A 14,019-nucleotide genomic window follows, 5' to 3' on the forward strand; every position below is an offset into this window, starting at 1 on the left:
TGGTAGAGCTAAGTGAGCATGAATGCAACCTTTAAGCACAATAAATCTTTCCTCCACTGACATTTCTTTGTTAAGCTGCAGCAACAATATACATTTATCTGTCCCCTTCTTAACATCCTGGCCATTACCAACTTAGTCTAAAGCACCACAACCTGTACCTGGAATATGCACTTCGCTCCCATTTAGATTTTACATAGAACTGTGTACACATCATGGATCAAAGGATACACAGTGTTATGTTGTGAACCAAGAACTCAAAGACAAGTGAAAGGATTGACAGAGGGCAGATGCAGTGAGCGCTGTGTTATAGGTAGTGGGAAAGCGTAGGCAAAGGTCGCGGATGAGAGACTGAAAGAGAACCAGAAAAAAAGGTAGGTGGTAGAGATGAAATTAAGAGGTAGGTCACGTAGGACAATGGGAGGGATTCTGGTTTCATCCAGAGAGCTATGGAAATTGGGTATCTGAAGCAGAATTGGGGTATGCTAGGAAATATTCAGGTTTACACTTGAAACTGTGTATCAGAAGTTCTCTCTGAATAATTTGTCACCCGTTGGTGCTGACAGACCATAATTTAAATTTGTGATTGATCAATGTCAATTACTCCTAAAGGACAAGAAGTTTCTTAAGGCTTGAGATTGTGTCTGTCGACAGAGGTTTCTGTCCCACCCGGTCCAGCAGTCATTCAGTCCCAAAGAAACACACAGAGGCCTACATTAATTACAAACTGATTGGCCTATTAGCTCAGGATTCTTATTAACTCTTACATCTTAAATTAACCCATAATTCTTGTCTGTGTTAGCCACATGGCTTGCTACCTTTTATAGGTGAGCCATTCCCATCTTGCATTCTCTGCGTCTGGGTGACAACTGCAGACTGAGCCTTTCCTCTTCCCAGAATTCTCCTATTCTGGCCTCCCCCACATTCTTACAGCCTGGCTACTGGCCAATCAGCATTTTATTAAACCAATACAAGTGACAAATCTTTACAGGATACAAGACCATTGTCCCACAGTATGTGTCTTTTGGTTTTGGTACTAAGGATTAAGCCCAGAATCCTGTCCATGCTAGGCAAGTGCTTGATCACGAGCTACAACCCCAGCTTCTTGTGTTTTGAGACAGTCTCATTATGTAGTTCAGGCTTGCCTCAAACTGAAGATCCTGCATTCACAGTCTCCCACTTGCTGGAATTTTTATTCAGTTATCAAATCACCAAAACATATCACAGTAAATTGCATGAGTGCCCAATAAATATTTATTGGATAAATAATCAAATAATCATAGGACTAAGCAAGAGAATTGAAGTCGATGTCTGTTAAGTCCACTGGCGACTGTCAAAAGTAGCCTGAGTTTACAGATGAGGCAAAACTCAGAAGCAACTGAACAAGAAAGTGAAGAAAAGAGGAGGGCCAGACAAAGTGAAAGAGCAGCAGCGTTGTCAAGAGAAAGTTGCTTGTTTTCATTTTGCTGTTGTCATTACTATTATTCCTCTATACTGAGAAGACAAAGAAGAAAAAAATTGAAAATGACAGAGACAGGATAGAACCTGAGAATTGTAGTGAAGGAGATTTTAAAATGCCAGCAAAGGGGTAAGGAAGTAAAGATATCATGAGGGTTGGTTAACTTAAGCGTGACTATATAACGAGTTGAAAATATTTGAATCTATAAAGATGCTGGCGGGCTAAAATAAATTATACTTAGGGGGAGCAAACAAAAGCGAACTGTGTCAGAGGAAAGACAGCCGCTAGAGGGAGTCATCAAAATCCAATTAGCATAAGGCACAGGGAGGGAAATGGAGATGTTTCTAGAATAAAAGAAACTTAAGATAAACCAATCACGATGTGCAAATCTGATGAATTCTGACTTTAAGGAGAAGCAAGTGAAAAACTAAACATGGACATTAAATCATCTGAACTATCAGGTATGAAGTAAGTGTGGCTATAGGACTGTTAAATTTATCTTCATTTGCGGGCAGGTGAAGACAGTCCTACAGCTGCAGTCCTAGTAGAGACAGACAGAAGAGACTCTTGAGATCCAGGCCAGCCTGGGCTACACAGCAAGCTCCTATACTTGAGGTATAGGGATAAAACTGAAAGTCAAAAAGTAGGTTTTTTTAAAAAAAAATCATCTACCCTTCTGTTTGAGACACGTTAACTAGACATTCTATGCAAAAGAAAAATCTGTAGTGTAACATGAAAACTGAATATTTGTTCCCGAGGAAAGGGTGTGTTCACTAAAGAAGTGTTATGTTTCAATCAAGGGGCAGCCACCAAAAAATATCCGGTCTACCTCTGCCATTATCTCGATTTATTCACTCAGTTTTCTTAAATAAATCAAGGTCCTGAGAAAAAGTGAGCTACGAAACGGTAGGAGGAGTGTTTGAGTTACGCATTCTAGATTTTAAGAAATAAAATTGTGTTCTCTGCTTCTTTGTGTTAGAAAATAAAACCGTAAGGATTAGGATAAAAAATTCTTTAGACTCGAATCCCAATGACTAGAATGTTGAAGTATGGGGGCCTCTTTTCCGATCTTATCCTCAGCAATTCCCAAAGCACTGGGGCCCTTTTTTTCTTTCAAGGCACGTACATACATACACTCTCCCCACCCCCCTTAAAGCGTCAGCTGATAATTTAAAAAATAAATTCTTATTTTGTCAAGAGTACGCTCAGAAAAGGGGTAATAATAGTGCATTATGGGAGATAGCACATTGTGCCGCGGGAGGGCTGCGGGGGCACCGGTCAGGACGTCCTGCAGCGGGTTGCAGAGGAGGCGGACCCACGAGCCGGGCCAGCGGCGCCCCAGAACCCTCCCCTCCGCTCCCCTCCGCCGCCGCCAACTGCGGCCAAGGGCGGCTGGAGCACCGAGCAGGGCCAGCCCCTTGTCCCTCCGCCACGCCAACGCCAAGGGAACCACGGCCAAAGCTTCCGCGCCACTACCCGGCGGGTTCCCACTTCAGCTCGGCGCCCCATACTCCGCTTCCAGGCCCGCGGGGGAGGGCCGAACGAAAACACGCACCAATCCCTATGTAAGCGTGGAAGACGTCGGGCTTCTACGCCAATGAGAGAGCTGGTGGGCGGAGCAAAAGGGCGTGGGCTCGCTCCGGGATTTAAACTTGAACGGCCGACCGTTAACGACAGCCTTGAGCGTGAGCGAGGGCGATTGGTCCTCCTGCGTGATTGGGAATCTGTGGTCCTCAGTGGGCGGCGAGGAGACGACCCAACCCGCGGCAGCGGTGGTGGCGGCTGGTGACGTGCCTGGAGCCGGCAGCGGTGGACACTTCCTAGGCCAGGGTGCGGCGGAGGCCCGTGCTCCTTCCCCGGACCGCCGCGCGTGGATTTGCATTCCCTTCCCTGGCCGGGCTCTTGCATTCAAGGTAAATCCCGGGGTGGGCTGCCTGGGGCAGAGGCCGCCCAAGCTCCTCCAGGTCACAATGTGCACCCTGTTTTGCGCCACTCTTGCCCGGAGGCTGAGCGAGCTGACTTGAGCCCTCGGGGCCAGCTTGGAGGCTGGGGGACCGGTCTCTGGGGAAGGAGCGGAGCTCCCGGCACGCCCACGGCCAGATGGTGCGACCCGTGTAGTTATTGTTCGAAGAGCAGGGAAGTCGTCTCACGTTCGGGTTACACCTTTTGTGGACTCATACCTATAACCAGCCTTCCATAGTGTTTTCTTAGGATTTAGGATAGCGGGTAAAACTGAAGGACCCGCTCTGTATGACTGTTTCCCGGGTAGAGATAAACCTTATAAAAGCTGTACATTGATAATGCAGACAAAAATATTACAGTGCCCTTTCAGGTTTGTTAAGTTTTAAGTTTTTCAATACGCAGTGCTGATGAAAGTGAACGCTAACGCTTGTGTTGGGTAATGAGATTTCCTAGACAGCAGGAATTTGACCATCATTTCAATTATAGCCGAATCCAGGAATTTAATAGTTAAAAATCCCACCCTCCGAATCCTTTCAGCTGTAACTAGGTAATAACCCTGGACCATTACACTGCTTAAGTTTTTTTTTTAAGATAAGTATTTTGGTCATTCACAAAATATAAGATTGGTGGTTTAACTTCTGTGTAAGTTTTTCTCTAGCTGGTGAGATCGTCGTGTTTTATTAGAAACAAAAGAAACTGACCATAACCTGTAAACCTTATGAAAAGTTGCATTTCACTCTGTGAGCATCAACACATTTGAGGGGTAAAATAAAGGGAATGTGGTTTGAACACAAAGGGACAACAGCTTATCAATGTTTTGTAAGCATGCTATTTAAAAGTCCTCTTGGCTTTAGTGTCCACAATCATCCCAGGCCAGCTCCAGAAGAGAGACAGACACACACATATTTCAATTAAACTCCAAAACCTTTTTAAATGGAGAAAGTACAACTTAAGCCCTTCTTTACATCTTTCCAACATCAATCCTACCTTGGAGTTTTAATATTACTTCAGTGATTTTGCAAGCATACATTCTGGGGTTTCTCATTTGCTTCTTCTGAGATGCCTTACTATCAACCATAAGGTCGCTGAACCAGAGCGTCTTAAAAAGAACTTTATTCGAATTTAAAGCCTTGGACTCTGGCTTCTCTAGACTCCTGAGCAGAACACCTTTTAGTTAGGGCTTTGGAGGGGGACTTTTTAAATATGGGCTATTTCTTAAAGTCTGTTTTTCTTTTCTAGGTTTTTCCTTTTGGTTAACTCAAGTCAAGGCAAGCCAAAATATGGTAAGAAATTGCTCAAACAGATCCCAGCACCCAGTGATGGCTCACAACTGCCCAATCTTAAGATGCCTTCTCCCAACCTCTAAGGACACCCATGTGATACACACACATACAGACGTTTAAGACGTTAAATGTTATGTCATTTGGTATCACTGTTTTTCTGGCGTCTGCTAGGCTGTGAAAGCTATGATCGTGTTGCTTTTTCCTCTAAACCTGGAATTCCCACAAGTCTGTGATTATATACTCCACCCCTAGGAGCCATAGGACTTAAGGAAGCACCAGATTACTGTAAATATTGTTTCTAACTGTCCGTGTGTTCCTTGTATTGAGCAGTATCCAGATACAATCCGTTTTGAGTCTTGAACATAAAAACAAACTAGTTACTGGTTGATTGGCAAACCTTTGATTTTATAAACATGTCTAGTAAATGTGAAGAACACTTGCAGTGACAGTTACCAAAGTAGGAATATTGTAAGTTTGTTTGCTATGGCATTGTTACAAAGGACAATGCGTCAAGAATTTCGTATTTTTGCATATTAGCAATGCTTTTGCTACATAATTTTCTGGCTTTTAAAACTTCTTAGTGACCCCTTAAGATATGACTGTGACATAGTGGCTTACCTAAATTAAACTTTTGTCGCTTTGTAGTCACACTAAGTATGTACTAATTTCCAACCCTATAAAGGACTTGTATTTTCTACCATGGAATCAAAACTTTTTCTTGTTTGGTTGAGGAGTTTCTTATAGCCCAGCTGGCCTTGAACCTCCAGCTCCCACCCAAAGGCTGGGATTATAGGTGTGTGCCAGTACACCTGATTAGCTCAAAACAGATTTTACCCCTCTGTCTCCCAGTTCTGCAAAGTTGAATCCTCCAGAACTTGGCCAACAAAAACCAAAAATGTTCTGACATCTCTAAAGGGTCATAAGAAGAGTGCAACATAAATTATTTTTCAGAACCTAAAATATCTACTCTTACCCTTGGTAGAAAAAAATTGCCAACCTCTGCACTTCTGCACTAGCTGCCTCATTAAAAACATACTGTGTGGGCTAGAGAGATGGCTCAGAGGTTAAGAGCACTGGCTGCTCTTCCAGAGATCCTGAGTTCAATTTCAGCAACCACATGGTGGCTCACAATCATCCATGAGATCTGGTGCTCTCTTCTGGCCTGCAGGCAGAACAGTGTATACGTAATAAATAAATAAACATTTTTAAAAAGACATATACCGTACTACACTGAGGTAGATTCCAAGAAGTATCACACTTGGCACTAAACGCATCTATCCAATCTTTAATTGGTAGAATTTAGAAGACACTCTGGCAAAGATCATTCTGATAAGAGGTTATACCATTTGCCTTGAAAAGGAACTTGAAAAGGAACAAGTGTGAGATGCTGTTGACTTAGCAAAAAAAAAAAGAAGAAAAAGGAGCATATGATATTTGTAGCATCAGGCTTTAATGAATTTAAATGCAAGGCACAGATTTCCAGAGGTATAGCTAACAAGTGCTTTTTGCTTTTTCATTTCATAATTCTTCTGGACAGGGATTAGAGGATATTTAGACCCTTTACTGTTTAAGACTTGTTCGATCTTTTTTATGAGCCAGTCTTTAGAATTTTAGCTGGTTGTTGCTTCTTGTCCTGATAGAGAGTCTAGCTTGCTGGGCCTATACAATAGTGTTAACTTCTGCATCTATTATACAGACCCTCTTTGTTGGATTCTCTGAAACGTTATTTTCTTCTTCTGTGTCAGCACAGTCCCTTTTGGCCTTTGTTTCTTCCTTGTGGAGTACATGTGGGTGCTCAATGCGTCCTCTACGTACAAAATGCTGGATCCGGGATTCCAGTCCTTGACATTTAGGGCGATCCATGAGGGGCTTATATGTGCGCATTCTCACTCCTTCTACAAAGGCACTAGTTTGCTTTATGACAGAGGGCTTAACATTTCTCCATTCTGTTAGTTCATCCATCTTTGTTCCTGCCCCACTTGTTATCATGACAGAATCTAGTCCTTGTAGCATGCTATATAGCATGTGGGTTTTAACAGCATGATTAGCCCATAGCTGTTGTAGGTGGGTAACATTGAATTCCTGAACCTCGTGATCATAAATCCATTTGGTATTTTCAAATTTGCAGTCATACAAGACTAGAGGAAATTCAACAGCCATGCTAAGGAGAAACAAATGCAAGAATGCACAGCAGTTAGCCAATAGTTCTTTTTAAAATACCGAGCTTTAGTTGAGATTAAGGGGACAGGGAAGATCTACTAATGCCAATGGTTAGTAACATCTAAGAAAATACTACACTGTCTTAATCTGGAGCAACTCCATTTTAAAAGGAAGGAAAAAAAGCAATGATCAATTTGATTGGTATTAAGTTAATGTCAGTGGCAACAAATGACCAAGATGTGGGTTGATAATCCATAAGACACTCTGGCTCCCCATACCATAAAATTTAAGACCAGTTATTTATCCAGATTTGTTCATAATATTATCACAGCCTAGGAATGAACTACTGGTATCACTGTTTAGCCACAGCCTGTTCACAAAAGAAAAGCCTTTTTTCTACCTTACCTATAGTTTCAGAAGCTGGGAATTAGAAGCCCAATCCAAATATCTATTTCCTTATTAATGGAAAAATCTAGTATATGTTCATAACATTCTACAAATCAGAAGTTTGTGAAGGGAGCTAGGGAGATGGCTCAGTGGTTAAGAGCACTCACTGTTCTTCCAGAGGAACTGGGTTCAAGTCCCAGTGCCCACATAGTAGACTACAACCTTCTGTAACTCCAGTTCTAAAATATCTGACACCCTTTTTGTGGTTACCAGATAAACAAGTGGTGTGCAGGTATACATGCAGACAAAACACCCATACAAACAAAACAAAATCTAGTAGTATAAAGTTTAATGAACCAGATTATTATTTCAGTAATCATGGGAGAGAGAAGAATGTACTAGTTTAACTTACCTATATTGAGGTTTCTCGGGATTTTTCTCTATGTTTAGCAATTCATCAATAATCTCTGGCTTTTCCATTCCTTGGCCAATCAGGAAGAGGATAGCCATCATACACCGAACTTGATGATACAGGAATGCCTGGCCAGTCACTTCAAATTGACATAACTGGAAAGGTTCTTGCCTTCTCTCCTCACCCAGAGTCTGAGCCACTAGTTGTACTTGTGCAGACAGAATAGTCCTCTGAAAATTAATCACTCCATTGGCCACATCCATTTTACACAAGTTTCTGAAATCATGAGTGCCAACATACTTCTGAGCTGCAGAATTCATAGTTACAATATCTAAATCAGCACGAGGGAAAAAATAACGGTAAGTCCGCTCAAGGCAGCTAAACCTAGCACTGAAGCTAGGCTCTACAGGGGCCCAGGCCAATATTCGGATATCTGCAGGGAGCACCCGATTGAGAATGTGGGTATAACGGATCTCTTTAGCAACATCATCGGCTTCATCTTTTAAGTTAGAATCATCTGAATCCCTGCCCCTTGGAAACTGAGAACGTAGGTCCAGAGAAATCACCTGTAACAGAAAGAAACTGTTTCAGAGATGATCTAAAGACTCAGTATGTACACTCAGATTTCCATTATTACTTGCTTTGAGAAATAAGGTATTGGCCCTTACCTGACCAAAGGCACTAACTCCTTTGTCTGTTCTACCACACCGGTGATAGTTGGATGTCTGTCTGCTTTCTACCAGTCGGGTCTTGGTTAAAGCCTCAAACAGTTTCTCTTCAATGGTATTGCTTGTGTTTTCCTGACTGGCAAAGCCCTGGTATCCCCAGCCTAGGTAGGCTATTTTTAGAGCTACATGTCTTCGACCATGAGCACTGAAATCAAATGCACGCTTAGCTTTTCCAGAGCCTAAAGGATTTTCTCTGATGTTTGAGTTTTTGATACTATTGGCCTGTTCCTTCTTAAGTCTTTTCACTTCTTGCTCCAGTTCCTTTACTCTGTTTAAAAGTTTCTCAATCTGGTTTCTGTCTGTGTTTTCAGCCATAACAGCTGTAGGAAGAAATCATGCAGGTCCACCCTGTGGAAAAAAGAGTGAAGTAATACATCAGTTCCAGTGCTAGATGTTAGTGTCACGTGACTGAATTATCATCTAAGCTGTACATGGCAGTGCAATCTTATAGCCCCAGTACCTGGGGGCACAAGTTCTAGGCCAGACAGGGGTACAGATCAAGATACTACCTCGAGAAAACAAAAGAACGCTCAGATTTAATTTGATGTTAAAAGTGTAGGTTTAGATTGCCCAAGGTACAGTTTAATTAGTATGGATTCATCACCCAGACACTGTCCCTTTACATTCTATCTGGCTACTTCACATAGGAAAAGGAAAAGATTCACCTATTTTTTAAAATTTAGGGAAATGCCTCAATTTCATTTCTCTATTCCTTACTAACCAAGATGATTCGTGTAGAAATGTTTTCCTCCCTATAATTTCCTCTTGATTTCTCAGTAAATTATACAGTATTTTCAATAGTGACAATTACTTATATGGGCTCCTTATGACTACTCCTGTTTTATTGTTTTATAATCTTTCAAGTAAGTGGCATATATATTGTTATCTAATGTTCTGTTTTGTTTTAAAGGTGGCCCAATAGAAGCTGTCTTAATTGAAGAAATATAATATAATCAACAATTATATTTCACATTAGAAGTAGAACCTGGAGAAATTTTTCTTTAAGCAGTTGTAATGGCAGAAAAAAGGTAATAACTACTAGCTTTTTTACAACCAAAAGATTTCTATAACAGTTATACAAGAGTTAGTGTGACATAATTTAGATCTGGAAGTTGAAATTTCTCATGTATTTCAGTAACCAAACGGCAACAATACCAGTCTGAACACTTAGGTGGTTCTAACTAATCTATGACTGTAATTACTTGGATAGCATTTCTACATCTGTTCTAGGGCTGACTGTAACTAAATGGTTCCCTTCTAGTCTTTGGAGTTTGTGATGGAAGATTAAACATTAAAATCTTACAGGTGAAACTAAAATTACTAGAAGAAATATGGGGAAATGACATTTTTAATATTACTAAACTATCAGAGAAAGCCTGGTGGGACATTGAACTTAGAAGCCAGGCAGTGGTGGTGCATGCCTTTAAATCCCAACATGGAGGGGGAGGGGGAAGCAGGAGGATCTCTGTGAGTTCAAGGCCAGCCTGGTCTATAAGAGCTAGTTCCAGGACAGGTTCCAAAGCTACAGAGAAGCCCTGTCTCAAAAAACAAAACAAAACAAAAAAAAAAAACTGAACTTAGAGCTTCCTGTATGATGTGCTAGGCAATTACTCAGTCACTAAGCTATATCCCTAGGGGAAAGGCATAGCTAAGTAAAATATGTTCAAGTATTTGAGAACAATTAATTGTGGAACAGTCTACAAGGATTGGAAAGTTTGATGGTATACCACTGTGGAGGAGTGGAAAACTCACAGGTAATGCCATCTTGGAAATTGAACCTATGACCTATGCTACATGCTTGTGCAAGTGTGTAAAAGCTTACAAGGTACTTGCTGTACTTTAATTAACAAGTAACTATAAGTGTAGATTATGTGAATAAGAAACTGGATAAATAAATTTGATGCAACATTAAATGGTAAAGTAGTTTTCATGTGCTGACAGTTGAATCACCACAATTCGAAGTTCAGAAAGATTTTGTGCCATGTTCCTTTACAGTGAAAAAATTTTAGTGTGAATACAGAAAATTAGAAAACTGCTAAGAAACTGCCTTTTAGAGAGGTTTCATCAAGGAGGGGAAATCCTTTGAAACTATAAGCATGTATTTCAACTTCAAGAGAAGCATAGGGAAAGCAAAGTAGCAAGCAATAGATAAAACTACCTCAATCCCAGTCAGGAAACCAACCACTAGGTGTTTAGGTGGTTGGATTTTATTGGGACAGATTTGTCTTAAACATATACACAGAGTATATGCATACATATGTGTGCTTTATGTATGTGCACAGCCCAGTATGTTGATTTTTTGAACTTCAGGCCATTATCACTTAGGAGTAAAAGCAAAGACTCAGTGTGATTCAGACTGCCAAGGTACAATTCCAGCTCTGCTGTTTACTACCTTTGGGCAAGTTAACTTCCTGAAGCTTCCTATGAAAAAGAACTCATCCTAAAATATAAGGATTATATGGATTAATAAACATATGAATAAAGCCATATGCATAAAGCATTCTCTAAGCATGTTATATAATGTTCAGTAAGCATCATGTCCATTACATGTAGTCTCAAGCTTCCCATATGCCAGAACTCAGCCCACACCATAGGAGCCACTAAATGTAACACAGCAATAATAGTTAAGAAAGGAGTAGAAATGAAAGCAGTAATAGATAGATCTCTACCACAACTACTGAATTTATTATTGCTTTGGATTTTCCATTTGACTATAAAATTGAGACAAGAATGAGTAATTAATGAAGTAAAAACTGATCAGTTGTTATCTCTTACAGGCAGCCTTATAGTGTAGAAGAAGCAATGGAGCAACTGATAGGACCCGGTGGACAAAAATGGGCCAGTATGGACCCAGAAGAACGAATGTTAGCTGCTGCTACAGCTTTTACACATATCTGTGCAGGGCAGGGCGAAGGAGATATTAGGAGAGAAGCCCAGGCTAGCCAGTATGATCCCTACAGTAAAGCCTCAGTGACCCCAGGAAAGAGACCTACTCTGCCTGTGCAGCTGCACTGCCCCCACATCAGAAGCCGTGTCACTTCATCAACATTTTCAGAGGCCTCCCAAAAATGCAGAAAGCCAGTGATGAAGAGAAAGGTTCTGCGCAGAAAGCCAGATGGGGAAGTACTAGTGACAGATGAGTCTGTTATCAGTGAGTCCGAATCTGGTACAGAAAGTGATTTGGATCTCTGGGACTTACGACACAAGCTGATGAACCTACAATTTCAAGAAGGCACAGAATCCCCAAGTGATGCTTCACAAAAACTTAACCTACCATATGAATATCAAGGAATTTCACAAGAAAACCAGCTCATTTGCTATCTGCGAAGAGAAGAAATGGGCCCTCCTGTTTATGAACAAGACTTGATTGTTGCCAGCAGACCCAAATCCTTTATTCTCCCCAGGCTGGATCAGTTAAGCCGAAACCGGGGCAAGATAGACCGAGTAGCCAGATATTTTGAATACAAAAGGGACTGGGATTCAATGCGGTTTCCTGGTGAAGATCATAGAAAGGAGCTACGCTGGAATGTCCGAGGACAAATGCTTTCCAGAACAGAACCCCAGTCCAAGCCTCAACATGTGTATGTTCCAAACAATTACCTAGTACCAACCGAGAAGAAAAGATCTGCCCTTCGGTGGGGTGTCCGTTGTGACCTTGCAAATGGTGTCATGCCCAAGAAGCTTCCTTTCCCTCTTTCTCCTTCTTAAGTCTTTTTTACCTGTCTCCTTCCATCGTATTTAGGATAACCTAGTTCTTTATCTCTCTCCTTTTAAATACAACTGACTTAAAAAGCCTGCAGAATACAGGGTAAGGACTTCACTGGTCCTTCCTATGTCACATTAGGTACCATACACCACTTAAATTTCTAAACTGACATTCTCAAATGCAGCAATTTGGGGGGTTGGGGGAACTACCTGAAATGTGAATTTTGTCAAAGTAGTAAGTGCCATTTTGAAAAGACTTGTAAACTGTGGTGTTTTTTTAATTAGTGGGTATTAAGCTCAACTATTAAAGAATTTGGCAAATGATGAGTTTGAACCTTGTTTTAAGTACTTCCCAGTGTAAGAGGACCTCAGCCAGCTCTAGGCCATGATTCTTCTCTGATCATCTAATGCTACTCAAAGTTTCTGTATATAGTCTGACATGAAGACACAGAAATGAACTAGATTGGGTACAGATCAAAACACTAGTTCTGGGTTTTTGCTAGAACTTACATTCTTGATAATCCAGTAAGGAATACCTAAAGATCAGAGTTGTCTATTTCAAGCACTAAATGTGGGCCTGACGTTTTTATTAAAGTGTTTATTCAAAAAGGAAAATAAACATGAATAGTCCTGGTCATTGCTAGTTGCTGAAACATTCTCCAAACAATATCTGAGGCTAGAGATAGAATACATTGACCCAGGGCCACCCACAGCTGGACATGATCAAGAATAAAGATAATCAGTAACAGCTAAATGCTGTGGAGGCATTGACTCCAGGAAAGTAAAATCTGCAAACTCCAATAGTACATCTGAGCAAGGATGATGCCACAAATGCCTGGGGATACAAATTAAGTACCTTGTAACTCAAACAGTAAGATCCATCATACATGCTGAGCACAAAAAAAGTTTAGACAACTCTAGGTGCAGGATAAAAAATATAACAGTTTTTTCAAAACAGTTGATTTAAAAAAGTTTTCCTTTGCCTGGACCCAAAGTTCAAATTACCAAAACTAAAAGGGTTTTGAAAGTATGAATCCCAGTTTAGCTCCTAAGCATGAGATCAACCCAGCCATGAGGCAGATTTAAATGGGATGACCCCAAGACTTGGCCCAGTACACTAGGTTTATCAATGAAATTTGGAAGGTAGATAGACCCACAAAGGAAATTCCTGGGTGTACTAGGCACCCACCCTAAAATAGTAAGCCTCGAAGTTTTTGAAGTTTAAAAAAGGGGAGGGGTGTGGCTAAACATTTCCTCGTGATAACGGGTTCAAAACGCGCTATGATCATTAACTCTGTATAACCAAGTATAGCGTAGAGCAAAACCCAAAATAAACTAGTTTCCGCCAAGCCTTCCTCCCATACTTTCTTTACAGGGCTACTATTGTTTGTATTTGAGCAATTCAGAGGCCCTCTAAGCCAGTTGCAGACTCTAAGCCCCGCTGGTGGGACCTATCTCCAAGAAGTCCCAGACACGACACACACACACGCGCTGTCCTAAGTCCCACTTCATCCACCGGCGCCTTCCTGAAGCCCTTAAGTACCGGGGCAGGAGATAGCCATTTAGCTTCCATTTGCTCACTCCTCTCTAGAACTCAAAGCAGCCCACCTAGAAGACCGCACACTTACCTTCCGGTCATCAGCTCGCGGCCACGCGACTAGCAGGAAGCTGAGCCTTCGTGTCTCCAGTAAGCATGCGCCGCCTCACGGGAGGCGCGCCTGCGGTTCTGGGAAATGTAGTTCCGAGGTCCGGTGGCCGGCTTTAAGCCAAAACCCATCGTAAGCACAGGTTTCTGATTCAGCCCTGTCTTCACCCCAAGGCACAATCAATACAAGAACAAATGACAAAATTATAATTATGGTCTAAAATAAGTTTTTTAATGCTGACTATCCTATATAAAAACTAGGAAATTGAAGATCGTGTTCC

The 14,019-nt window shown here is 41.4% G+C and overlaps 2 protein-coding genes across 2 annotated transcripts; one reads left to right on the forward strand and one right to left on the reverse strand.

The window, feature by feature from the left end:
- The first annotated feature begins 3,079 nt into the window (after positions 1–3,079).
- Positions 3,080–12,417, forward strand: Hyls1 (HYLS1 centriolar and ciliogenesis associated). Its single transcript, XM_048458722.3, has 4 exons — positions 3,080–3,369; positions 4,658–4,701; positions 9,299–9,416; positions 11,166–12,417. Exons 3-4 carry the CDS (start codon positions 9,403–9,405, stop codon positions 12,094–12,096), a joined length of 945 nt encoding a protein of 314 aa, XP_048314679.1. The 5' UTR covers positions 3,080–3,369; positions 4,658–4,701; positions 9,299–9,402; the 3' UTR covers positions 12,097–12,417.
- Positions 6,130–13,854, reverse strand: Pus3 (pseudouridine synthase 3). The gene is made up of 4 exons (XM_048458721.3): positions 13,722–13,854; positions 8,329–8,736; positions 7,661–8,226; positions 6,130–6,862 (listed from the first exon to the last, which is right to left on the reverse strand). Exons 2-4 carry the CDS (start codon positions 8,701–8,703, stop codon positions 6,361–6,363), a joined length of 1,443 nt encoding a protein of 480 aa, XP_048314678.1. The 5' UTR covers positions 8,704–8,736; positions 13,722–13,854; the 3' UTR covers positions 6,130–6,360.
- Between the last annotated feature and the right edge of the window lie 165 nt (positions 13,855–14,019).

The sequence above is a fragment of the Myodes glareolus genome, chromosome 4 (assembly GCF_982192425.1).
Source record: "Myodes glareolus chromosome 4, mMyoGla1.1, whole genome shotgun sequence".
In the NCBI taxonomy this organism is placed as follows: domain Eukaryota; kingdom Metazoa; phylum Chordata; class Mammalia; order Rodentia; family Cricetidae; genus Myodes; species Myodes glareolus.

Bases quoted from the DNA above. Each gene is read 5' to 3' on its own strand.
- Pus3 (XM_048458721.3), bottom strand. From the start codon at position 8,703: ATGGCTGAAAACACAGACAGAAACCAGATTGAGAAACTTTTAAACAGA. The intron at 8,227-8,328 runs GTAAGGGCCAAT...TTTCTGTTACAG, and splicing joins GAGTTAGTGCCTTTGGTCAG to GTGATTTCTCTGGACCTACG. The intron at 6,863-7,660 runs GTAAGTTAAACT...GTTTCTCCTTAG, and splicing joins CCCGAGAAACCTCAATATAG to CATGGCTGTTGAATTTCCTC.